This window comes from Rhopilema esculentum, chromosome 7 (genome assembly GCF_057945365.1).
Source record: "Rhopilema esculentum isolate cy_ngs chromosome 7, ASM5794536v1, whole genome shotgun sequence".
NCBI classification, from domain to species: Eukaryota; Metazoa; Cnidaria; class Scyphozoa; order Rhizostomeae; family Rhizostomatidae; genus Rhopilema; species Rhopilema esculentum.
In genome coordinates, this window is record NC_142821.1 from 11,596,368 (window position 1) to 11,623,657 (window position 27,290).

The 27,290-nt window shown below is 36.8% G+C and overlaps 2 protein-coding genes across 3 annotated transcripts in view; both read right to left on the reverse strand.

Annotated features, from left to right (window-relative positions):
- LOC135683321 (uncharacterized) overlaps nucleotides 1-25,974 on the reverse strand; it is a 61,962-nt gene extending 35,988 nt beyond the window's left edge. The window contains exons 1-3 of one of the 2 annotated variants that reach the window (XR_016143887.1): nucleotides 25,800-25,974; nucleotides 24,902-25,010; nucleotides 21,846-23,662 (exon numbers count right to left, since the gene is read on the reverse strand). Coding sequence is in view for 1 of the 2 variants with exons in the window: in XM_065198540.2 (XP_065054612.2) it covers nucleotides 22,236-23,662; nucleotides 24,902-24,962 (1,488 nt within the window). In the remaining variant the exon portion in view is untranslated. Of the gene's footprint in view, nucleotides 1-17,421; nucleotides 23,663-24,901; nucleotides 25,011-25,799 lie in introns of those variants that run through there. The other variant, XM_065198540.2, reaches the window with a different exon arrangement.
- Nucleotides 775-13,123, reverse strand: LOC135683367 (uncharacterized). Its single transcript, XM_089109396.1, has 5 exons — nucleotides 12,784-13,123; nucleotides 7,905-8,102; nucleotides 5,125-5,312; nucleotides 3,140-3,325; nucleotides 775-2,174 (listed from the first exon to the last, which is right to left on the reverse strand). Exons 1-5 carry the CDS (start codon nucleotides 13,041-13,043, stop codon nucleotides 1,588-1,590), a joined length of 1,419 nt encoding a protein of 472 aa, XP_088965522.1. The 5' UTR covers nucleotides 13,044-13,123; the 3' UTR covers nucleotides 775-1,587.
- Nucleotides 25,975-27,290: the final 1,316 nt, after the last annotated feature.

Consider the following 27,290-nt stretch of genomic DNA (forward strand, 5'->3'; position numbering starts at 1 on the left):
CTGTTCGTCGATCTGCACGCAGTCGTATACAGACACAGTTTTATGGAGATCCAATAAACTCCCGATTAATACATTGAAGGATTTTGTTTTAATTTTTTTAATTAAGAAAAGAGTAAATGTAATGTTTTGTTCAGCGAAAGGACGCTAGGGCCCAGACCCTATATATATTGTTATGTTTGGAGAGTTATAAAAAGTTACGTTCGAAGCACGCCGTAGTTTGAATCATCTACGATCTGCCTATTAGGCCACAGTAAACATAAAAATGTTAACCAAATAAATGGAACTGAAAGAGTAGGCAATAATATAACAAATCGTTTTTTAGGAGAGCTATTTTTTCATATGTTGCAAGTCACGAAGGATAATCATTTGGAAGCGTTTAGGTTTCGAAATTTTTTCTTTGGCCATTGGGAACAAGGGGTTAAGAAATTCTGATCAATTGTGAATTAGAAATTGATGAGTCAAAATTGAATCAGCTGGAACGTTTGAGAGAAATAATTGAAGGGAAGTTAACAAAAGCCAGTTAAGCACCAGTCTAGCCCGATGGGGAACCTGAATTCCTCGGATGTAGAAAGCTGGAGAAGAAGAAGGTGAAGATGAGCCAGATATTTTGTTTGTTGATGTGGAACGAGAGGAAAAACGTCGAGAACCGTATTCGTACTTGATGTAAAGTAACCTCAAACAGTTGTAGTAACAAAAAAATATTTTTATATCTTCTTGGTTTTTCCATGCGTTTTGATAAATCACAAAAATAGATCCATAAATCAGACCAACGAAACCAAATGAAACAAGTTAAATCAATTAATTAGTTTAGAATACCGTGATACATTGCTTTAAAGTAACAAGATTATTAAAAATAATACATAATTCAATAAAAATAACATGAAGCTAAATACTTAATCAATCATTTATAAATCAACAAGTTATCGTAATATTAACAATAAAATATAATTGTCAAGATACACAAACAATGCAGACCGACAAATCATCACGAACAGCGAACGAAAGTAAAATGGCGGCGATAGCGACCATGCGATACGGCAACAGAACAACAATTTGAATCGAGCGGGCAAAGCGCTAGCACCTGTTGATAACCCCCTGACAACGGGCCGGTTGTCACAACACTATATTGTTATTAATATAATTAATGACCATTTAAACTGGCTGAGGTGCATGGTTTCAGAAACATTATGTTGATTTAATATTAAGATTAATATAATATATAGTTATGGATCAAAACTGGAGTGGGTGACAAATTCGAAAAGTTTGATAATCGGGCTTTTTCCCTTGTAATCATCTTCTGTCAATCAAGTGCTTATTTCATCAACATTCGGCAAAAAATTAAGAAGGTGAATAACCTTGCAGGTTGCTTAGGAATTCCCAACACATTAAATCTATATAGTTCTGACAATGCAGGTATAATACAACAAATATATTGCAAATTGAATCTAGCACTACATAAAGTTATAAGATGAAAACCTGAACTATGCTTAATTAAAGAAAAATGGCTTGTCAGCAATACGGCTGCAAGATTTTGAAATCTTAGAATAACGACACGAATCAGTTGAAATTAAAGTACTTTGCAAATCTTTATTGTTTTTGCATTCCACCAGGATATTGTGCAGTTGGATAAGGACCACTGGTCGAGTATGGCGGTGGCGCCGCCATATAGCCTTGACCATCTGGTGATGGCATATCTCCTGGGGCACCCTGTTGTGGTGGCATATATCCTGGGGCACCCTGTGGTGGTGGCATATATCCAGGGGCACCCTGCGGTGGGTACATATAGCCAGGGGCACCCTGCGGTGGTGGCATATATCCAGGGGCACCCTGCGGTGGGTACATATAGCCAGGGGCACCCTGCGGTGGTGGCATGTAACCTGCAGTAGTTGTAGGTGCTAGAGTAGTTGCCTGGGATGTTGCTACATTGTTAGAGACATTGGCAATTACAATGGGGGCGGCTTGTGCGGTCTGTCCTTGCTGTGCTACAATGATGGCTCCTCGATTGGCCCTGCAAGATGCTCTGCAACATCCATAGATGACTCCTATTATGATCGCAACAAAAACGATACTCCCGATTGATGCGCCAATAGCAGTGCCTGAACCTGAACTTCTTGAACTTGACCAACGCGACCAATTCGACCAACTTGACCAACTTGACCAACTTGACGAGGATCCTGAATGAAATTGTGCACACAACATGTAAGTTATCAATGGTTTAAGAGTGGAAATTCAGAATTTTCACTTGCTGCATTATGTCAGAATGACATTATGATCAGAGCTTTTATACATTCTCGAAATGGCTCATTTGCCTCGCAGTTGGAAAGATTAAAAATGAAAACGACTCAAAAGATTGCTTGCAGCAATACAACCTGCGATTGCCAGCGTCTTCCATGCTAAAATGATTCTTTGACATTCATTGTCAGATTATTTGCATTTATCGCGTTGTTGTGATGATTCTATCTAGTTTCACAGAGCAAAATACCCTTAATTTTATGGTTTACATGAGATGAAGGCAGCATGATAGCTGTATTTGGAGTTTTTTACCAACCTAAGGGCGTCACATTAAATCTATTGAGAACTTTACAATAAAACGCCAAGATTATTTTTGCATTTTGATGTAACCCTAGAGGGCTTAAACGAGGATACAACAAAGAAATACGCCATTACAGTCCATGACATTCAGCAGCGAATGAAGATAGCTAAAAGAATTGAGGAATTTATGAAGAGACTGCCAATAACAATGAAAATGTCAAAATTTCTGACTAAAACGTCCTTTTGTGCTTTATTTATCTTTGATTTGACAGTTTAGAAAAGGTTATTAAAGAGAAATTTGTATCACCACCTGTAGATGATTAAGGCCACCCTCCTAGAATAAGACCCACCTCGAATGAGTCGTTATCAAAAATTGCCTGACCTAATAAGCCCCAAGGGGGGCAATTCGAGGGCTCCTGGTAGATAGATTTGGACAAATGAAGGAAAAAGGGAAGGGAATATAATCCGTAGAAGTAGCAATAACTGACTTCAAACTCTGTGACTTCGATTAGTTTATGTTTACTAGCAGTCAATAGTTTATGTTTACTAGCAGTTAATAGTTTATGTTTACTAGCAGTGAGCATTTTAAAATCAATGGTGCACTCACCATATTCGACGTAGCCAACAACCAAACCTCTTCTACTTGTCGAGCCGGTTGGTTTATTAAAGAACAAATACACGTAGTTGTAATCAGTGGTATACGATCGAGGAGACTGAGTTCCACACAGTGTGGTACTCACTGCCGTCGTGTAGCTTGTGATGGAGCTTTTTGTGCTATAAGCACTGTTTGAGCCTAAATTAAAAGAAATTCGAATTTGAAAGCAGCAGAAAACTTGTCAGTTGTAACCGCATTTATTAAAATACGCAGTAGTAGCGCTAAGAGGGGGAGGAGAGCTACAGTCCCTCTGTCAGAGTTGGTTAGCCCCCCCCCCTAGTCAGGAGGTAATCAAACAAACTTTTAAATTTTTTCGGAGCAAGATTTTGCTGTGCTAAGACTCCAGTTTCAGCCTGGCGCTCCTCACTTCTTTTCGCATAAATTCAGCCTAATGTGTTTCTTAGTTGCTTTCTTATTTTTAATGCAATTTTCTGTGCATACTAGCGTCCGGGCATACATGTGGTTGATAAAGTAATTAATGCTATTTGCTTATCGCCTTTTGTTTTTCTGTTGCTATTCTTTCGTGTTACACATTATTCTGGTATTATATTTTGTGTTAAAAAGATACAAATCAAACGCCTTCACTGCCAATGAAAGTTTTTTCTGAAAAGTATTTCAATTTAATGGCAACGAGAGGGCGGACAAGAGGGGGAGAGGGGGGGCAATAGCCTATGGGCCTAAAAGCAGAGTAGTCTCTCTTCAAAATATGACGCCAAAAAACATGGTAATTACAAATCGTATCTGTATCAGGAAAATTTGAGGAATATAATTAAAGAGTAAATAAAAAATGCTAGGCTCAAGCATTATGCCGGTCCCAGGGCCCTGGTTTCTTATTTAAAAGAGATGCTGTTTTTCTCAAGATTGGCTCATCGCTTTGTACGATGGTTTTAAATACCCAATAGATTCCTCGATTGTGACAGAACTACACCAAACACTTACACGAACAGAATTCTACAAATTAGTGAATTCATGCAAAAGCTATCCCCAGTCAAACCTCTTAAATAAATTGCAAATTTTCATTCATTACTGGCCTCTAGGCTGGGAGCCTTGAACTGCTCGATAGGTCTGAAGCAAGAAATGTCATAAAAACAGCATGTCAGTAACTGGTTTGATCCCAAAGAAACACGAAATAATCGTTCTTTCCTGGCCAATACAAACTTCTCCAGTAATCCTAAAAGCTCTTCAATCTAGCCACCCAGTGGAGTCACACGATAATTCGAGCAAAGAGGGAGGAACAATTACAGAACTTCATTCAATCGCCGTAGCGAAAATAAAGAAATGTTCGCAGGTTTAACTACAAGTAACAGAATGCACTGGACGCTCACTGAAGTACAGCCAAATAAGGGAAATGGTCTGTTGAAGTATAATGCGAATGTGGATTATATTTAAAGAGGAAATAGGTTGAACTGTTCAAATCTTTATCCTTAGCTAGATAATAGTTTTGCGAAGTCTTTTTTGCTTAGAAAGGAGATTACTCAACATTGCTCGCGAGACAAAGCTTAGTCGATCTTCTTTGCTAGAAAAGCCTCAAAACCCTCCTTGTCTGTTCCATAGAAGGAGGCAAGGTATAGGGGTATCGACAAAATGAGGACTTTGTAATAAGTATTACATTAAGCTAGATAATATTGCGACAACAAAAACGTGAAAGGAGGACCCAAATGAAAGGGACTCTCTACTGCGACTTTTAAACGACTTTTATTTTTTTTCACAAACATGATCATTTATTATATATACAATCTTCTTGATTTCTTTCAGTTTATGAATGCATTAAATTCTGCACTGAACGTATTTGTATGGATTATTTTCTGCTCAGTTTTGAATTCAAACGCGTTAATTCGAACAAGAGAGCTAGGTAATTTTTTGATAATGCCAGCTGAAAGATCCTAGGGGCGAATATGAATGCCATGAAATATGGAGAGAATAGCGCGAATGCATACCTCTCACTTGGAAGTATGGCGAATTTGAATAGCAGTAGGAAGATGAGCCAAGGTCCAAGTCCATGACAGCAACTTTCAAGCTGTTGCTACCGACGTAATACCTCATGTAACAGTAATTTGGGCTCCCGGAAGAATATCTGTTTGGCCAGCCAGCGGAATAGAACACACCTGCCTGACCAGATGTGTAGCTGAAAAACAATTTGGTGTCATTCTACAGTCTCTACCACAATTATCTACAAAGAAGGTATTTGATAAACTAATGTTTTATTATAATAGAACAGTGAAAGTCGATTTGAAAACACATGCAACAGAAATTAATAGAAAACAAAAGGAAACAACAATTTAGGGCGAATGATGCTGATATGTTGCAATCTTTCTCCAGTCTACTGTAAATATATCTGCTATTTTAGGCACTTCGTCTCGAGGCATTTCGCTGGCAATCTAAATTTCCCACTGGGAAATAGTATATATAGGGGCATACAACAAAACAAACACGCTCTAAGGGGAAACAACGTTTCTAAGGGGAAACAATGCACCCTTTATGAACCCAGAGCTGAAAAAAGCGATGTACACACGTGCTAGGCTTAAACGAACATTAAATAAACACCGTTCAAAGCAAAATGAAGTAGCTTTCAAGAAGCAGCGAAATCACTGTGTTGCTCTCCGTAAAAAGGCCATAAAGAATCACTTCAAGAGAGTTAAAAGCAATGGCCTCATGTCCAATAAAGCATTCTTGGATCTGGTGAAACCTTTTCTCTCAAATAAGGGTGTTCTAGCTGGTACCGATATTTCCCTGATTAAAGATGACAAAATAGTCACTGATGACCATGATTCAGGTGAGATTTTTAATGATTACTACATAAATATTGTCGAAAATACTTCTGGTAAGAAGCCTTCCAGTATCGCCAATGCGAATTCGATTGGCGATGATCGCGAAACTGTAAGGTTAATTCTTGACAAATACAAGGATCATCCAAGTATTCTAGCTATAGTTCAAGACCCTGAGCAAACTTTTCAATCTTTTACTTCAATGAGGTTACTGCTAGTGAGGTATGGCTCCAACTGAAAATGCTCGATGGCATTAAGTCAACAGGTGTTGATCAAATTCCACCGAAACTTGTTTCTCTCGCTAGCGATGATTTGACTGTGCCTCTTACTAAAGCCATCAATTGCAGCATTCGAAATTTCATATTTCCCCAGAATGCAAAAACTGCTGCAGTTTGCCCTTTAGACAAAGGTGAGCCCGTTCGTACTGTTGAGCAGCTCAGTCCTTTCCTTGATAAGACTCTTTCAATTTTTATTGCAGCTTATAGAACAGCTTACAGTACACAGCATGTTTTGATTAAACTTGTAGAAGAGTGGAAATCTAAGCTTGACAACAATTATATTGTAGGGTCCGTTTTGATGGACCTGTCAAAAGCTTTTGATTGTATCCCGCATGATTTGATTATAGCTAAACTTCATGCATATGGTTTTGAAGAAAATGCCCTGGTTCTTGTCTATTCCTATCTTAAAAAACGGAAGCAGAGTGTCCAAATAAATAACGTCTACAGTTCCTTCCAAGAAATTGTATCAGGAGTCCCACAGGGATCCGTTCTGGGTCCCATTCTTTTCAATTTCTACCTAAATGACCTTTTTCTTCTTTATAAAGCAAGCAACCATGTACAATTATGCTGATGACAACACGCTTATCGAAATATTCAAGACGATTAGAAATTTGAATCCACCTTTTATCATAGCATTTTAAGTTCAAGAACATTAAAACATCCTTCTCGGAATCCTAAAAACTTAAATCATTTTCGACCAAACCAAGTAACTTTCGGTTCCAAGAGCCTTAAAGCCATAGGACCTCAGATCTGGAACTGTCTGCCAAATGAACTAAAATTAGCTGACAATCTTAACAGCTTCAAACGTATGATAACACGATGGGATGGTCCTAGCTGTAACTGCAACGTTTGCAAATATAATGATATCGATATCCTGTAATATTTGTCCATTCATATCCATGTTGCTTCAAATATTTTGCTTATGTATGTACGTATTTATTTCCTTAGTTATATCCTTTTAATTTGTTATACATTAGATTCGATTTAGATTAGTTGTATGTGTAAATATCCATATATATATGTACAGCTAGAAAAAATATCGAATTAAAATAAAGTTACAAACAAACAAAAACCGTTGAATCCCGATAGGCAACCTTATAGGCACGTCTGCTCTCAAAAGCATAATAAAAGGTTTATTATGCCTATGAGAACAGATGCTTGATAACTAAATTGGGTGCGAAACTTTGAGTAACACCTTTCAACTGTCCATTACATGAACAGCTCTGCCTATTTTAGGTCGAGTGGCAATAAGAGCAAACGCTCCCCCCCCCCCCCCACCATTGAAAAAGCTCCCAACCCACTATACTAGTTTTTATATTGAGACGCCTTGTAGGCGGCTTAATCGAATTACCACAGAACAAGACACATGACAGTTGTCAATGATAAATCAGATATTTTTTTTTACAGATTTTGAAAAAAAGATCCCCCATTCTGAAATGGCCACAATTACAAGCCCCTTGGGATGAATCTAGGATTTTTAACACATGGCAAAATCAGTAATAACGCCAACCTTTGAATCTTTTATTAATCTGCCACTGCAATGCACTAGAAAAGGGTGCAGGTATAGGCTTATGATATGATTACATATGTTTAAACGATTAAATAGGTGATTTTAAGCTTAGACAATTTCTTTTGACTAAAGAATTACAGATGCAAACAACATGAAAAACTTACTAGCATGTCGAGCTTGATGATCCACCCAGTGGGTAGGAGGACTTGCTTTTCAGCTGGTACGTCAATGAAAATCCAGTTCGTGTGTTCGAGCTGTCAGACTTGAATCGGATCCTTGCATATCCGTCATTTGAATACATAGTGAATGGCTTGCTTGACCGCATGTTAGATGAGCAAAACTTTCCGATAGAGTTATAAGAGCTGTGCAAAGAAAAATAGTAAATATGCTTTGCTGTAAAGAAATATTGAAAGTAATCAAAACCTTGCAATCAATTTGAGGACACACTGTATTCAACGCTTGAATATATAATGAGAATCCTAAGACACATTGCTGTTCTTCAAAATAGTTTAAAAATTACTTTTAGAAATTTGCCAACATCAGCAAAGTTTGCTCTTTCCCACTAAGTAACATGTTTGTCTTGATATTTTTATTCATCCTCTGTTTCTGAGTGAGACATTCTGTATAATGCACACCAATGGGTAACTAACAATCTACAACTCAGCAGTTCTCTCTCACTTGACATACTGCAGTACAGCCTGACACTTCTGCAAAACGGCAGATAATAGAAAGGTAGAGAGAATCCAAGAAAAAGCCCTAAGATTTGTTTTTTGTGATAAGTCCATGTCATAATGCACAACTCCTGATGAAAGAAAACCTGCAATCTCTCCAGGATAGACAACTTCAGGACATTGTCATATTCTAGTATAAAGTTAAAAAAATTTTCCAATAAAAGATTCCTTATGAATTGAGAAACAGCAACTTCGTAATTCCAAAAATTCGCACTGTAAAATAACACATTCAATAAGCGTTGTTTCTAAAAGGCTGAACATTCCAAGCACAGGCTTAACACCCCAAGAACATCCTAAGAACAAGCCATTAAGTGACTGAACACCTTTCTAAACATATCAACATCAGCATAGCATTCGACAAATAATTTGGTCAATCAATCAAAATTAATTTTGGGGCAGGAGGGGCCTGATAAATCTAATGCTGTTGGTGTTGCTACAACCAACAGATGTTTTGGGTGCCAAAAGTGTGCAGTTGTAGATAGGGTTTTTATGTTTTTATAATTAGACTGGCATTTCATATTTTATACACTAATTTAACTTTATGTACACACTTTTTTCGTTGTGCCCCCCCCCCCCCCGGTTAGCTTGTTAGCCAAAATTTAAAGTTTGTTAATGTCCAAAAATATTTAGAAAATATTTTAGATTTTGATTAAATGATTGTTGATTAATTGATCAGAATATTTCTGGTTTCTTTTAGTAAGGAATAACTCAATTACAAATAATTTTTTGGCAACAATTCAGGCCTTAAGTGAAGCTTCAAAAGCTGTGCAATCACGATTCTGTCCAAAGCTTAAAAATAGACTTCTAAGTTGGGGATAAAAATATAAATTCTTCAATAAATTTTTGTACACGAATGGAAGAAATGGAGAATTTTTGTGCTAAGGTTACCCAACGGGTCATGGCACCACTGATTTTCCAGCAAATAATTTGTTACCAATTCCCAAATTGTATTGCCCCTAAGTTGTTGAGAAGTTTTCTGTTTTATCCATAAAAATTTTTCCCCAGTTCTTAAATTTTATTTCTTAATCCCTATTAATTTTATTGGGAAACAGTTTTGTGTGAAGTTTCGAGCTATTAATAAATCACAATTCCCATGTGCCTTTAATTTTGGACAATATCCCTTTTATCTAGCATTTTTAAACAATCTGAAATATTAAGGACAATCTGAAAATATTCTAGTGACTGTCACAACTCTTAAAATGGCCATACATTTTATGATTGAATTAGGGATAAAATCCATAAGAATGATTTTTGGCATTGCTGCTTAATTTATGGACAATTTAAGGATCACTTGTGAACATTTTACCTAAATATGGCTAAAAAAGTGCCTGAATTTTAGAGGCGAAAACTGTTGTTTTCCATAATATTTGTGGACAATAATTTTTACAGTGTATAATTTTTCTGTTGATATTGTTTTTCATATCTTATTCAAAGTGTGTCCATAGAATTTGCAAGAACGTTACAGTGGTCATGCCCTGGTCATTTAAGTTCAAAACAGATAAAACTCAGGGACAAAATTCTTAAATAGGTTATGAATATTTTCAAAATATTTCCTTGTACCTAAATCTTTTTTTCGTTTTTTTTATATTCTCATAAAATTTTATAAAACAGACAACTACAAGACGATACCACAGGGAGCATGGAAATACATAGCAACCCTGTGGCCATTACAGTAAACATATTTGATTCAAATTAGAGTTACATTAATAAATGTTGCAAATTACATGTTACAGATTACTAATAATTAAAAACATTTACAATTTTGATGTTAAAACAAAAACAAGGACAGACTACATGACAAAACAATGAAAATGAAACAATGAAACAAAGAACAATGAAAGACAAATTACATAGGAGAGAAGATTTATAAAACTACTTAATGAAACCTTTCAGAGTTCTGAATATATTTTAATGTTGCCTCAAGAATTTTTGTATTTGAATTTAAAGATAATTTTTCATGACCATAAAAAATTATTTGCAGTAAAGCTTCATTTGAAAGGTTTGTTAATCCATTGTGGTTGCAATATAGCCCTCACATTGTCAAGAAGATCACGTCTTTCTGTATCATAGGCATGGCAGAGCAGCAAAAAGTGTTCCGTATCCTCAATACCATCATTTACTGGGCACAAAGGATTCAAGGTATCACTGAAGTTATGTTTGAACTTGTGAAAATTCAGCTTGCTAAGTCCAACACGAAGTTGTGTCAAAATGGATAAACCTTTTGGGTCGTGGATGTTGTAGACTAGTTTTTAGGTGAACGGATAAATGCAAATAGTTGTTTTTTGAAAGCACTTACTGAGTGGGATTGTTTGATCTCTGGGTCGAGTTTTTCCCATTCAGATAAACAATTTGGATAAAAACTAGCTTTAAATTTCTCAGTTCTCGCGTGTATTTGCCCTACTGAAGCCTGTCTGCGAAGAATGTAGCCTGATTTCTGAAGTTGGGGTTTAGGGCTTCTAGTGTAGTCTGGTGTCAAGTTATTGATTATTTTAAAGAAAGAAACCTTGATTATTTTAAAGAAAGATACCTCAATCTTAGTATGCTGTAGATATTTTGGGTGCAGATTCCAGCCACCCTACAGTTTTTGTACAACTGCCCTTAGTTGATTGATAGAAGTTGATTTTAGAAGTGCATAGTATAATAAAGCTTAGACTGACTTACTTTGATTATATAATGAGAAAGGTAAACAGTTTAGAAAAGAATCTGATTTTGGCAATGTGTGAAGGGGTCAGGAGAGAATGTAGACCACAGAAAAAAAATTGATTGATGGATTTTGGCAATGTGTGAAGGGTTCCCTAGAGAATGTAGACCACAGAAAAAAATTGATTGATGGATTTTGGCAATGTGTGAAGGGGTCAGGATAGAATGTAGACCACAGAAAAAAACTGATTGATTGATTGATTTTGGCAATGTGTGAAGGGGTCAGGAGAGAATGTAGTCCACAGAAAAAAATTGATTGATGGTGCAGTGGGAGTGACAGGCAAATGATGCTGAAAGAAGATGGGAGAGATGACAATCAATGGAGAAAACTTGAACATAATTTTGGAAAGAGTAGACAGAAACTCAGTGGAACTTGAGAGAGCCCCTGGTTGCTCCCCCTTAAATCTGCCATTGGGAAGATGCTGAAATAATAGAAATATTTAACTTTGTCATTGTAACTAACCTTCACTTGTATTATTCATTTTGTTTGTTTGCTAAGGTAACTTGATTTTTGTTTTGTATTTAGCAAATTAATAGTAACAAGAAGAAATGATTGTGTTGCAAAGAAAGTCGCTTCCTTGGTTTTTTGGGTGCTAAACAAAAATTTGTACATAATAACAATAAAAGTTAAGGGTCAACAATAATTCCATCTTTGGTGAATGGCAAAAAAGCAAAAAGGAATTCTATCTTAGGCATATTACAAATTTTGTTATATTTCCACCCAGCACCTTGTTACTGTTAGGTTTTGTAACTAGAACTTCAAAATACTCATGATTATCTTTCCTTCAATCAAATTGATCACCAAGAATTGTTGCCATCTTCTTGCCCTTCCATCAAAGGCTTTGTAAATTGCCTAGACAACAAGTCCAACTTCTCTTTATCTTTTTAGCTTACCGTCCCCCTTTTTGATACACCCCATCCCCCAATTTTAAACACCCCATCGCCAATAACTACCCCCTCGGATACGTCCCCAGACTTACTTGTTCGTGGACTTATGGTCATACATTTACACATCAGCTGCAAGCTGCCAGGAACCTACAATCACTGCCTAAAGTCTTAGAACACTAACGTAGGTTTTCAAAGGCAAATTCAGCCATCCCCTTCTCCCCCTAGGAACAATGTTGATTTACTATAGAAAAAAGAAAGGGGTTATGGAGTACGCTTTTTCTTGTGGATTGTTTGATATTTTTCTATACTTTCAACATTGTTTTTGGGGGAAAGGGGGGCGGAAGTGGTAGTATTCAAGAAAACAAATGAAAATTAGAAAAGCACAGCGCAAATTGTTAGTTGTTCCAAGTAATTTTTGCAGTGATTGTACCTGCTCATCAATATTTAGCACTAAACCCCCCGGATGCTAAACTTGTCACTACCCCCAGAATTGTTGAAGTTGCATAGCAACAAGAACAACATTCACTAGATTATTGCAATCTGGACAGAAATTCCAGTTAAGGGGACAGAAAACTGTGCGCAATTCCGCTTCTGCATAGGGTTGTAGAAATTTAAGACCAAACCATGTCATAAACTTCAAACAGAATCTAACACAGTAAAATTTCCCATCAACTCAAACCTTCCACAAATCACAGGCGCTCTCGTGGACGATAAAATTTCATACCTTGTAAGATACACTTCCACTGAATCGTACGTGCATGACGGCAAGCTTCCTTCAACGCTGAAGGAAACCCATTTAATTTCAAGGTAGTATCCGGTTGAATACTGAGGATTTATGTAGAAAGTGCAGTCCTCGTTATTTGAGTAATATAAGTGCGACAATGTCTTTGAGTAAGTATATGCTGTCTCAGTACCACCACTGCAGTAGCCATCGACGCTTTTAAAAAACAGGAAAGTAAAGAGAGGCAGCAAAATAAGGCCCATGATTTGGTACTTCGAGAATACGCAGCTCTTGCGTTGTTAAAAACAGGCTTTGACTTGAGACTGCCAAGCGGCTTTAACTTGACTGATTGCTATTGGTGGTGGTAGACAATTGAGATTCCCCGGATCGAAATCGTTTGATTTTCCGCACTTCCTATAAAAAGTTTCTAAATATTCAAAATTAAAAGACCAGTTACACGAGATTTTATCACTACTAGACTTTGGTAGATATTTTGATTTTACCAGTGCAGATATCTTTTCTTATAACTGTAAAATTTCTTATGTTAAATTGTAATTCTTAGTATTTCGAAATACTCAATAAATTTCAAAAAATTTGACTACCGGTTTAGCATGATTATTTTCTCCTTTAAGAGGAATATTTCAGCGTAAAGATATAAGTTTGTAAAACTTCAATTATCTATGCCATTTTTATTTGGGTGTTGCAGTACTTTTGTCCTGGTAGTGTATTTCCATCTCGTCTTACGTTCTATTTAGTGGCTGAACGTGTGACACGCGATAAGTCTCATTCAAGTTATAAAACCAAACTGGGGGATAACTTTTTCTTTCTTTGGTCTGAATTTGAAAACAAATGGCTCAACGAAAGTCTGATTTGACATTGACGAATGATAAATGTAGAAGGAGAGAGGACAGATGATAATTCCCGGTTTTTCTCCGTTGTGCGCTTTTCTGCATGCCTAAATTTGAGTCATCCAATAAGAGGCGATGGCCTAAGTTTTTCACGAAGAAAAGTCGTCTGTAGTAATGTTGCTCTTGTAGAAAGATAGAATAGCCGATAAGACTGGCTTTCTACAAGCATGTAGACCATACAACAAATAATGTGCTTGTAGTTCATTTTTTAGGAAGTGCTAAAAAGTTGATACAAATATGAAAAGAAAGAGATTTTAACGCCAACAACAAGAACAGCAAGTCAAACCAATGGTAACAAAAAAGGCTACTGGATAGACAAAGGAAACAGCGATAAGACTCAGTGAAAAATGAAAATATTACAATCATAGAGGATTCAATTGCGATGAATGTCCTGTAAGAATGCTATCTCGGAAAGAGGAATATCGTAAAGATACGTAAACACCCCGGGGTAACAAACACAGATATGAGAGATTGCATCAAGCCAGTACCACGAAGAAAAACTGATTGTATTTTACTCCTTGCTGGCACTAATGATATTGGAAAAGATGGAATAGACACGATCAAAAATACGAGAGAATAATCACAGAAGTTGCAAAAGTGTGCCCGGATACAGAATCGGTTATATCACTGACGACTACACACAATTAGAAATAGTTCATTGATGCATATCTTTATAGTCAACTAAATTTTGTGTCTGCAGACGTATTTGGTATTTATCATAAAGTGGTTATTTATCAGTAAACTTTATTGTTTATACATAAACTGTAACTACTTTGTCTTCAAAACGGTGATATAAATCGTGTTAACTAAAAGCAAAGTGTGAAAGTGTGAAAGTAAAAGCTAGGGCATACGCGTGAATGTTGTTGTTCTAGCCACCTAGCTTTAAACATTGAAATCCAGTTTTGTTTATGAGCAAATAAAGATTTAAGAAACAGTTAGATATCCAAGGGATCAATGGCGGCGCCAGCCACTAAGCTCTGGGGGGGGGGGGGGGGGGACAGACAAAAAAAATTAAAGCCACGCCCTTTTAACCACCAGAAGACGCCCTTTCATCAACAGGAAACGCCAATTTTATTTGAAGGGAACGCCTATGACTAACTTTTGTTTGAAAATTGGCAGTTTGAAAATCATAGGATTACATCACAAAAAGTACGGTGTCTAAATATTACCCCTCCCCCAACATTTTCTCATCGAATTTAGTCGAAATACAAAATCGATCCCCCCCCCCCCCCCCGTGGCGCCGCTACTGCAAGGGATTCATTCTGGATCATAGCATATTGGAAGGCTAGTCCAGGAAATTGATGGGCAGCAAAAAATGAAATCATATCGGAATCATCCAGAACTTATCTATTTCTATCAGTTACAAGCTCTGAAGTATAATCATCAGAATTTCATGAATCGTATATACTTATTTTCACCCAAACATTGGATTGAAATTCAGTCACATACATTGAAATAACGCAATAAAAGAAATTTCAAATAATTATTATAGTCAATATTTCAACTGTACTTGCGGAGACATTGTCAACAAAGATGGGAATTCTGCAGCGAAAAGTTGGAGGATGTTTTTACTCCAGTTCAAATTTTGAAAATAAATATAAATCCTTTTTAATCATTCTATGCGAGCTTACCCAAAAACAGTTTTTAGAGTACCGTATAAGCTCTATTAAGCCCCCGGGTCTTAGAGGGGGGCTTAAAAGAGAGGGGGCTTATAATTGAGAGGGGACTTATTAAAGATTTCAAGCCAAAAAAGGTTTAAAAATACTTTGGCCATTTTTTGTTATGTAAATATCATCAGCAGTGGCGGCATGGGGGGGCAAGGGGGGCTTTAGCCCCCCCCCTAGACTTTTGTTAGCCCCCCCGTCGGCAGCCAATCAATTTTTGCATTCTCAATACCGTCGGCACTTGATGGATGTCACCCGGTTTAAATCTTGTTTGAATGATATAAATAATCGAGGAGAAAACTGCACTGGCTCTTAATTTCATGGTGCTCCTTTGCCTGACCCACAATACCATCGTGCTCCTCTCTGTTGAAATCCCTGTTGCTGCTCATGCGAATGCCAATTCATGCGAAACGTGCAGAGATGCTTGATTTGGATCATGTTTTGGACCGTTTCAAGGAAATTTACCCTAACAACAGCAAAATCACGTTGTCATAAATAAACTCTTTAATGAATTTTCTTCTTAAGGGATTCTCTTTTCGTTTCAAGACATTATTATTGCCAATGAAAACATTTCGATCATGAGCACATTTTGCGTAATAGATTTTTCAAAAAGCACTTCTTGTCCTTTTTCATCAACTATTTTTCAATAGCATTGTTCACCGCATAGCTTCCGACAAACAAATTTTTTTAGAGAAAACCATCGATTAACTTCTTCCAACATGGATAGGAAGAAATATTCAACAATAGGCAAAGTTTCTTACAAGGCACAATTTGCCGAGAAAATCTCGTGGACTCCGACACAGGTTGGAAAATGGGGGCGGGGAGAGGGCAAGGGAGAATTTTGCACCCACAACAAACGATTTTGGAAAAATGCTCTATTGCTTGCTCTATATGCTTGCTTGCTCTTGGAAAAATGCTCTATATCGGTGCCCTTTCATTGGAGGTGCTGCTCAGGGGGCGTCGAGACTGGGGGGTTGTCACACCCACTCCAATAGTATCTCAATAGGAAATTTCAGGTAAAATCCGCTCGGTGGAAGAAACGCTTTAGGTATTTCAGAGACCTACCTGTCATAAAATCAATGAAGGATCAAGCAATCTTAGGTAAAATTGTGCCTCGTGTCCATTTCTCCTAAAGTTTCTCAGAAGAAGCGTCAACTGCAATTCACTATGAGCTCCAGATTTTTCTTAACATTCATAAGGCATGCTAAGATGGAGAGAGGGATCTAAATTTAAAAGTAACTGACAACCTGGTATTTTTCAAGACCACGGCGAAATTGTTGTTTTTATTTGCTGTAAAAATTTTTTGCAAAAAGACAATAATTTTCAATAGGATTAGGAGGATTGCTTTAGTGAAATCTGCTTAAAAGAGTGAATTTTCCAGGGAACTAGAAGCATCACAATTCGAAAATTTCCTGCCCCTTCGGCGGCAACCATGGTGCCGCCTCAGGTAGTAACTATATTTTTTGCCCGTCCCGATATAGAGATTTGACAAGACTATTAGAAAAGTCGGTTATTATCATACAGAGTTAGATTGATAAAATGTATTGCAGAGGTTTGTGACACCAGCTAAAAAGTTTCAGGCAATAATTTTTTAATCAGGTAAATTTGCATTCCACCCCCCCCCCCCCTCCCCCCCAACGAGGCTTGCCTCGCGACGGCCCTGCCTGCTATATGGGGCAAATCGAATTTTTTTTTCTGTCGGCAATTTGACACATCCAGCGTCGGCAGTTACCGAGAATATAAACTTCGGCACCTTGAAGGTTTGTCTCTAGCGCCACCCCTGAATATCATACAAATGTTTTCAAAAAACTTTGCTAGCAGCTTCGAAAGTTTAATCAACCAATTATAAGGTCCTCAACTTCATCAACATCACCAGGATAAATTGATAACCCTTGGGCATCTTTAAAACAAATTTCAACTGACTACTAAGGCGCACAAGTTAGTCTTTACAGAGGCCGTATTTAACGCACACGATCTTATCATCATCACATCCGTCAAGAGACCCACTAAATGCGCATGTTTTCTATGTTTGACATTAAAGGCTACAAGAGGGGGCTTAATAGGGAGGGGGCATATTTAAACTTTTGCCTGATAAAGGGGCTTAATGGAGAGGGGGGCTTAATAGTGCTTTTACGGCATGTGTCTTTATAGACCGTTTACCGCCCCCGCCATTTCTTGCCTTGATCACAGCTGTGTCTTGATGGTAGGAAAGAGGTTGGAAGAGAAAAAGTGTTTCGATCTTATAAGTATCTTCGATGGATCGAATTTGATTGACAAGCGGATGTCAGTAATCAAGGGGAGTCCGCGGTATGCTATCTGCGCAACCCGTTAAATGTTTGTGTTTCCATGGTATCTATGGTATCATAAACTGGTTTACGCCTTCTTCGAGCCTGCATCTTTTAAAAGTAAATATATGTCAGTAAAATGTGGTGTTTTTTAATAAAGAAAGAGGGCTTGACTAGATTTTCACAACATCTTCTTATAATCGCTTATAAATTCACGTTTCCTTCGCATATCAGTGCCGTCGGACGAAATTCATGACATGGCTGCCCATTGTTTTTCCCATTCAGTACACTTTTATAAAGAAAATATAATACAGTTTGACAGTTTTTGGGGGGGGGGGCTGGAGCCGTTTCTGACGGCCCTGTATGTAGTGAAGGTTAATCTTCTAATATGAACAGAATTTCTGTTACAGAAATGCAGCGAGGTTTGATTCGCGTAGGACGATACCCACTAGGTAATGCCACAAGACGTTAGTTTGGATCAAGCAAGGGATCACATGAGGATTCGAATTTCGAAAACTGATATTGAGGGTATTAATGTCCACGACCCTGTTTCAAACTTCTACGACCCTGAAGAAGTTCCGTATTGGCTCTCCTTCGCAACGGAAAGTAAAGGCTGCACTGCACGCAGGCCACAAACTTGGTCGACACTAGATCGTAGTCTACCAAATCACATTATGTCATTCACTCGCATTGGTGCCTCGTGGTCATTCATTCTCGAAATGCATGCATCTAAATTAAGAATGCTGATCAGTTGCCTGCTGCCAGATAACTTAAGGCCAGTGGTGTAGAAATTTCTTGGGGATACGGCGTTGAAAATTAATCGAAGAACACTATCATATTGGAAAAGCTCCCTTTCTGTATCAATAGCTAGGGGTGGATTAGACCCCCGGCAGGCTCAGTCACTCGGTTCAATTTATATCATGTGTGTTCTTAAAAGTATCTGAGTTACGTAAAATGAGTTACGCTGACTTTGCCAAAATGTTGTAACCCTTTTCACTAAGAATATCCAAGCTTGAACAAGTGTTTTTGCAACCAGTAAAAGATCACATAAAAGAGCAACATTTACTGAATTTGATTTCTAGAACGATCCTTTATGGACCACGAGGGACCAATTCAAGTGAATGACGTAATGTGATTTGGTAGACTATGATCTAGTGCCGACCCACAAACTTCCTATTTCATTTTGAACTTGAAAACGAGGAAGCAAATTGGCTTCCTGTCAAAATCAGAAATAAACAGTGCTCTTCTAGGATTAATCTTCCAAAAACCGAGCTTTTGTTTTACTATAGGCGAGGCGATGGGGGTTTTGCGTTAAAGACAAGTAGACCTTAATCAAGAAATTGTAAAAGCCTGTTTTGTAATTCGCATATGAGTAAAGAAATACACGAGTGATCATTTTTTGTTTCTACTTGCTATTTGTCAAATAGTCTTAAGCTTAAGGAATTAAGATTTTATTATGCATTGTTTGTACTGAATTACCAGTGGCGAAGCAAAAGGTCATGCTAGCTCCAAAGATATGATTTCCTGGAAACAATAAAAATATTCCTTCTTTGTAAAAAGGAAATTTCAAATTCTTTTTAATAAACAGTTCCCAGTTCCACCAGCTGATACAGACGTCCCGTGTCAATCTCGAGGTCCTGCTTTTAACAGACCAGACGGAAATGGCGGGGAGTATCACTTTGTGGCGGGGAAATTTTGATTACCAGTTTCGAGTTCTTTATCAACTGCTGATATTGAATTGTGATGGTAAACGGGGATTAGCCGCTGTTTTTTGGGGTAAAATGGGGGTTGAATCAAGAATAGTTCCTGCCTATCCTCTGCGAAGGAAAAACGTGGCTGGGGTGACGTTTTTAACGAAATAAATCTTGCCTAAGCAGTGGAATACGAAGGATAGTTTGTCTTTTTTGGTGGAAATACGTTTAAAGTAGTAAAATGAGATTTATTTTGTCAAGTGACGTCTTAAATCCCCATGCCGCATCTTTAATTCAGAGCTATTTTTTATGCATAATATTCTACTTTGAGTTGACAGTGCTTCTGTTGATATTTCAATGTTAATGTTTTTGTTAAAGCTTCATTCATTTATTTTTCTCCTACATTTCATTGGGGCTCCTTTTCAATTTTGAAAAAGCTTGATTACGAGCTACAGTTAAAAGGTTATTCTAAATATTTGCAAGACCTTTCCTATTACATGTCAACATTATAATAGACGAAATTATTCGATACATTGATAAAAGAAAGCTTGGAAATATTTCCTCTGATTCTCTTCAGTCAAATTCCATTTTAGATACAGTTCCTGGCCATCCCGTAGATACCATGTCTCTAAAAATGATGCACGGCCTTTCCTAACAACTTTCAAAACCTCGATTTTTCGGCCCCTCCATTTTCAAATACGTTTCGCCGGCCCTGATTCTGTTTAGAGAAACTGAGACGATGGCACTAGCAAGGAGGCCAGTTCAAGTTTTATAGCAAGGCAATGTGGATGTGGATTTTCTGCTTGCTTGGGCGATACCAATGTTATCATTGTTGATAGCAAAACCAGGGGCTTCTCTTCATACGCTTTTTAGGGGGGGAAGGGGTTCTGCATATTTACTCTCCAGAAAAGAATTGCCCTGGCAAAAGTTAGAAATGTTGGGAACTGGTCCTTAGTTTTTGTAACACTAAAATTATTCTCAAAGTAAGTCTTACCAGCTGAGGCCCTTGCTTAGTGTGTCTACAGGTTCACCGGTGTGTTTGCCTAACCTTGGGGAGACGAGCTAGGAAAATTTTTTTAATGAATGAGGCTACCCTCTATCCTGAAATCAAAGAGCATGTGCTCATCTTTTACAACACACTCTCGATATACTCACTAGCATCCCACTGATTTCGTTATACTAGTTGTAAAATCACTATAAACAAACGTTTCTAAAGATAGGGGTATCAAAGTTCCCCTCAATTCCATTTAAAACATTATGGGGAGAGTACCCCGCTGCATCTAAAATACAACAGATGGTGATATTAATTCTGAAACAAAATTGCACTGCCTTTTGCCTTTACACGCTATTGCCCTTATTAAGGCCTTAGATATGGTCAACAAATTAAGAACAAATTAAGTTTAGAACAAATTAAGAACAAGCTGAGGCTGAGCTACTGTATAATGTAAATTTGAACAATGTCTCATGCAGAAAACGAAGAGAAGGATGTACTACTCCCTTTTGTGGCAAATGAGACTTGACCACTTCTCTAGAGCGCAATAACTAGAAATTGCACTGCTTACATCCTATTAATTTGAGATTTTCGAAAAAAATGAAGAACAACCAGCCTGAACTTATTTACTGGTTGTCATAAAAAAGAGTGTGATGGTAAATTTTATTAACCTCTATTAATGCATCGCGATGGGGAGACCCTTGCCCCAAATTATGCCAGCATGTTCATGACAATTGAACAACTTATTATGAGCAATGCCCCGATGAAGCGTAATCCAATACTTTGGAAAAGATTTATTGATGACATAATTTTCATCTGGTAACACGAGATTGAAAACCTACAGGAATTTATACAAAACCTATCAGTTCTGCTAAGTGAGAAGATCCTACTTTCATGGTTGGGGGTATCCCCATCAAGTGACACCCCTGAGCAAAACTTGTCTGAGTTTAACTGCATAAATTTTATTTGCAACAAGATACAGTGCATGATTCGTGAGAAATGAAAATGGTAAACAACAAAGAGGCTGTATGAGGGACTTTGATTTCGGTTGTGTATAAGTAACATTTTCTTGGACTTGGACAAGGACGATGCAAGCATAATTGATTTCCTGTTGAGTTTTTGAAACTTTAGAGTTTGAAAATAGACCAATTTGTTAATATCGAGCTGGTAGTATAAAATTTTACTTTTTTACTTGATAGTTTTCTCCATCAGCAATTCTATGGATTATATATGACTCCGAGATTTTACTTCCTTTATTTCCTATCAAGGAGAATTGTAAACTGCTGGAAAATTGTTCTACAGAATATGTGAATGTGCCTGTACAGATGGTCCTTTGTTGTTTATTGAAGATATTTTAGTAACGTATCTAGATTTGTCAGATGTACAAAGCCAAAATCCAAAATTGTCTTTTAAGACTATTTCAACTACCACAAGCATATATATTCAGCCTATAAGCATATATATTCAGCCAACAAGCATATAAAACCCCTGGCCCCTTTTTATCGACAAAATCAGTTATCACCAACCTGGACTTTTGCAATATAACATTAATTATCTGAAAATAAGCAGCCCCTTAAGCTACACCCAAAAGAACGTATTTCATCATGACAAACTTTGTAGTAACAGTAAACCATACTGCCTGCTTTTTAGAAGAGTTTGCTTCTCAAAAGATAGTCTTTATTTCACAATATCAGTTTAAAATTTGCTTTTTGCTAGATTAAAGGAAAACTTCATCTGCATAAAAGAATTTTTGTTCATGGGCTTAATCTATTGAATTAGGGCGTGGCAGAACAAACTATCTTTTGCTAGCAAATTACTTGTACAATTATCAATGCATTAATATTATACTATGTATTCAAAGTCTACATTAATATTATTGATGACGAATTTCCGCCTGTTATCTGTCTGCAAAGAACCTACTCCTCTGGCATTTTCTTAGTTTCCTGCACCATAACTTTTAATTTACCACTAGGGAGAACATGGACAAACACTTTACCCCACATTTTGTCACGTTTTAGCTGCTCCATTGCCATGGCAACTGCTCGTGCAACGTTTGCTGGCACTATCTTCATTTTTTCTTTCGGCTTTTCTATTTCAGCGCGCGGTGTTTCAATCTTTGCGCGTTCCGAAATTTGAGCCGCCTGCGTTGGCTGCGACTGACGTCCTTTGTTAGTACTGACTTGATTGGACGTTTTGATGCCATTGTTATCTGAACCTCCAGCAACAGATTTTGCTTGCATACTGTTTCTTACTTTGCCACCGACTTCTTTTGATGGCTGATCTCCTAAGACTCCATTTTTAACCTGATCTTTGTTGTTGAGACCGGAATTTTTAAGCAACCGTAATGCTTGATTCCTTGATTCTTGGACATTTGACTGCTGCATTTTGCCGTGCGTTGCTGCATTCAAAGCATTTGCGTGCGAAGTTTTAACTCCTTTCGAAGAAACCAATTTGATAGGATTTTGCCTGGCCATGGGCTTGTTGAAACCAGCTTTTCTATTTTGTAAAGTGTTGATAGCCACCCTTGCCCTTTTGATAGCATCCCCTATGCCAATTTGATTTCTTCGCATGTTCATTAAGTTACTGCTCAAGTCATTCTCAATCGATCTCTTCGAAACCTTTTCTTCGTTCTGTGACGGAAAATTCTGTTCTATAATTGCCAAAGGCTGCCTTAGGCTGGAGGATGGCTTTAAATGAAGACCTCGCACCGCCATTCTGCCAACATTCGACCTGATGTCTGCAGTTGAGAATGTGCTTTGTTTTACTCCTTCACTGGAATTTACCATGGGGCCTTTGCTGATAAATGGTTTTAACACTTTATTTGCTTCGTTACTCTTTTCTTTCAACTGCTGGATACTTGCTTGCAATTTAGAAGCTTTTCCATTCTTTTCAAATTTTTGCGATTTTCTTTTTTTTGAGTGCGTGTGTCTTTTGTTGTGAGTCATCTGACTAATCCCATGTCGTTTGCTGGTAAAACTCTGTGCTTGGATTGCCTCGGCTGCTTTTGATCGCTTGCTGGAGTCTTCAGTAATCTTGATTGGTGCTGATTTAAGACCGTCCTTACCGTGCTTTGCAGTTTCAATTGGAATATCATCGTCCTCAAGAAAAGCTTTATAATTCTGATCAAGTTTTATCTTCTCAGCATCTTCTTCAATGTCAAGTTCTCGAAAGTTCAATTCAGGTAGTATAGACCAATGCGAGCTACGTTTTCTCCCAGTTGAGTATATTCTGTCAACGTTTTTGAATTTCCTACCTGTTCTCATTGCATACTTCTGGGGCATTGATGGTATCTCCCATTTTTTCAAATGTGGCAGGCTGCTTAATTTGAACTGCTCGGCAGTCGCTGTATTAAGAAATGATGTCATTATATAAATTTTCTTCTACCTAAATCTGCAAACAATTTATATTTGCTTTCAACTTACAAAGATGGTCTTCAGTTATTACACTTTTTTATGATGATTAAATTAATGATGTTAACAACATTGATGTTAGCTCATGATGAAATTAAGAGCAATTTTTCTCGCGAAGTGCCAATAGAATTGAAATAATCAAGCTCGTTGGCTTTAAGTTTCCATATATCTCACAGAATGAGTTATAACGTATCCAATATTGTTTAAACATATGCTACAAAATGAAAACTTTAATAGACTTTAATATCTTTACGTTAAATAAAAAAAATTTCGGTGGAAAAATATCGGTTATATGCTCATAACTTGTCACAAATTTGGTGCAAAGTTGAAAACTTTTGGTGGAATAAAATTTTTGTTGAGAAAAAAAGAAAAAATCTTTGTGATTATTTTCTAAATTCGAATATTTCAATGTTAACCCAATAAATGGAACTGAAAGAGTAGGCAATAATATAACAAATCGTTTTTTAGGAGAGCTATTTTTTGATATGTTGCAAGTCACGAAGGATAATCATTTGGAAGCGTTTAGGTTTCGAAATTTTTTCTATCGCCATTGGGAACAAGTGGCTAAGAAATTATTGTGAATTAGAAATTGAGGAGTCAAAATTGAATCAGCTGGAACATTTGAGAGAAATAATTGAAGGGAAGTTAACAAAAGCCAGTTAAGCACCAGTCTAGCCCGATGGGGAGCCTGAATTCCTCGGATGTAGAAAGCTGGAGAAGAAGAAGGTGAAGATGAGCCAGGTATTTTCTTTGTTGATGTGGAACGAGAGGAAAAACGTCGAGAACCGTATTCGTATTCGATGTAAATTAACCTCAAACAGTTGTAGTAACAAAAAAATATTTTTATATCTTCTCGGTTTTTCCATGCGCTTTGATAAATTTGATTTGACAACTAGAAATGCTAAACATATTAAAAAAACCAGTATTTGAATTTTAGGGCTTTTTAGCATTTTGTAATATCAAAGAAATACTTTCAGCAATTTAAAGCTTTTCAAGTGCTTTTGTACTATCAAAAAAAATAGTATTTTAAATTTAGAACTTTTCTAGCGTTTGATATTTTGGTGAGAAATTTTTCGGTTTCAAAGAATTTCGATGGGATTAATTTCAGTTGTCCTGCTTCAACAAAACATTTTTCAACAGAACTTTAACTACGTAATGTACAGCATACTCACCATGCTCTAATCCAAATAAAAATGTACAAACAATAGAAGAGAATATAAACAATGTTTCCATGCTTTTGTCCTGAACTCTATCTTTTTAATAACAGCCTGGACATTTCATCTGAAATAAAAGTAAAATTAAGATTTATTTTGAATTCGAATTTTAAGGAACAATGTCACAGCGTAAAACATCCACTTCTGATAAGGTATAGAATTTAGACAACATTTTATCAAGTATCATGTTATCATTTCGCTATTAATTCTTTCCAAAATGCACTCAAAGTGCTGTGTTTTCCAGGGAACATTGCACAAATCAACATTGCACAAATCAACATTGCACAAAGGTTGACAGCTGAAAATTGAATCGAATCCAATTTTTTTTCAGTTTTGGAAAATTTAGCAAAATCTAGGCAATCTAGTGATCTGTTGGCATTTTGTGTTCTTAAGGGCTTTTTGTATTTCAAATTGAAATACATAAGCTAATTTAGCTTGTTTTGCAACTATTTTTAACTATTAGAATAAAGGAAGAAAATTTGCCGTTTTTCTTAAGATTGAGACCATACAACTTTAGAATTTTTTTATTTCATTCTGATATTAGCCAAAAACAAGTCCACTTGGTCAATAAATCGTTACGTAAAACGAATTTGATCATGACTCGACAACTTCTTTTATTTTGATGATTCTCAAAAATTGTCAAAGATTGCTAGAGGGCTTGCATGTATGCAAATGATATCGAGTTAAGAATTTTAAAGTATAGCACATGAAGGTACATCTGTTTTCAATGATAGCTGGAACATTTTTTATGAAATTGATCACAACTTGAGAAAACTCAGAATATTTATTAATTATTACATAAACTTAATCATTACTGTGTCAAATTTCTTAAAGCAAAATCATACACACAACTTACCATAAGACAGTAAGGCAATTATCTTCTTCAAAATAAACTCTTTCTACTCAAAAAGCATGTCGAAATCTTTTAACAAGTGATGATATCTTCCCCTGTATTTTTATGTAGCAAGTTTCGTTGCCGATATTTAGGACGCACAGACCAAACAATCTTCAAAAACGTGCTATGCATGAGTGGATTTTGTAAATAGTACCAGCCAAACTGCAAATCTAGCACCCGCTTAGCGTGAGAGAAGGTCAGGCATTTCGTTGTTCTCCGGTAACCGCATATGAATTTTGCTGCATAGTTGGCATTAATAATTAGACGACTATATTTCCCTTTATAGTTTTGTTCAATGATCAACATCAGGTTTGAGCTTTTTTCTGGGAAAAGTGACGATATGCTTGAATATTGAAATGGTTGAAAAGGCCAATGTTTTGGAGTTTGGGTTTACAGGTTAACAGCAATTGAGACTTTTAACAAACAAATCATTTTAAACAAACCAATCTGTCACCAGCAAGAGTAGGAGCAGCATAGCAGCCGTTTTTATAGTGTATGGCAGTAAGAGTAATAAAATAAAAGAACTGGTATCTGTTTTATAATAAGAATTGTGTGAGAATACCTCTGTTTTTGGCGTTCCGGACCCAAACGCCTTTGGTTCGAGTCACTGACATGACCAAACTTTCCCATGGATTGGGTTATGTCGCCAGTTGTCTGAAAATCCAGGTTTAGGACCAAGGAAGAAACAAAAAATCTTTTGGAGGTATAAAGAAGTGAGTTTTGTCAACAAAAAGGGCGTGTTTCACTTTTTATAGGTGTGGTCAAAAGATAAATACTCTTTTATGCTGCTACTATGCGTGATCTTGGTAAGCATAGCTTTTCAGTGCCCTAAGCCGTTATTTAGTGTCCGAAAGCTATAATCCCATACAAAAACAGTGAAGACTTTTCAAGAAACGTTAATGTTTCTTCTTTTCTTTGGAAAATAAGTTTACCCTCTTCACCGATTCAATGTTAAATGCATTTTTTTAAGCGCAAAAAATAGAGCAACTAATTTAACATGATTCGGGGAAAAGAGGATTCAAATTGCCAGAGGTTCCATAAACAGAAAATTGAAAGGTTTGCATCCTGTCTCATAAATCTTATCAATGATTACAATCAAACGGTAATAAATCACTTTATATCTGTGATGCTTTTTTCACGTATAGAAGTTTAAGAGGTGATACTTTCTCCTTTTTACACTTTGAGCCCTAAATAAGATGCATTTAAGTGCAATATAAGGCCACTCAGGAAATTTCACACCGATATTCGAAAAAGAAGTGAACGAAATCAAGACTTCTTTTACCATATTTATAAGGGCTCAGTACGGAGCAATTTCCTTTTTGCCACTATTCAAAATGGTACAAGCAAACCAATTCGTCTCACAGCGTACCTGTGAGCTAGACATCTTCTTTGTACTTTCCTGTCTATGCAATGTGTTCACTTTGACTCTACTGCACATTTTGAATATAACGT

Excerpts from the sequence above, each read along its gene's own strand:
- LOC135683367 (XM_089109396.1), bottom strand. The coding sequence starts at position 13,043 with ATGGGCCTTATTTTGCTGCCTCTCTTTACTTTCCTGTTTTTTAAAAGC. Across the intron at positions 3,326-5,124 it reads GCCATACTTCCAAGTGAGAG|GCTCAAACAGTGCTTATAGC; the intron begins GTATGCATTCGC and ends CTTTTAATTTAG. Across the intron at positions 2,175-3,139 it reads TGTTGGCTACGTCGAATATG|GATCCTCGTCAAGTTGGTCA; the intron begins GTGAGTGCACCA and ends AATTTCATTCAG.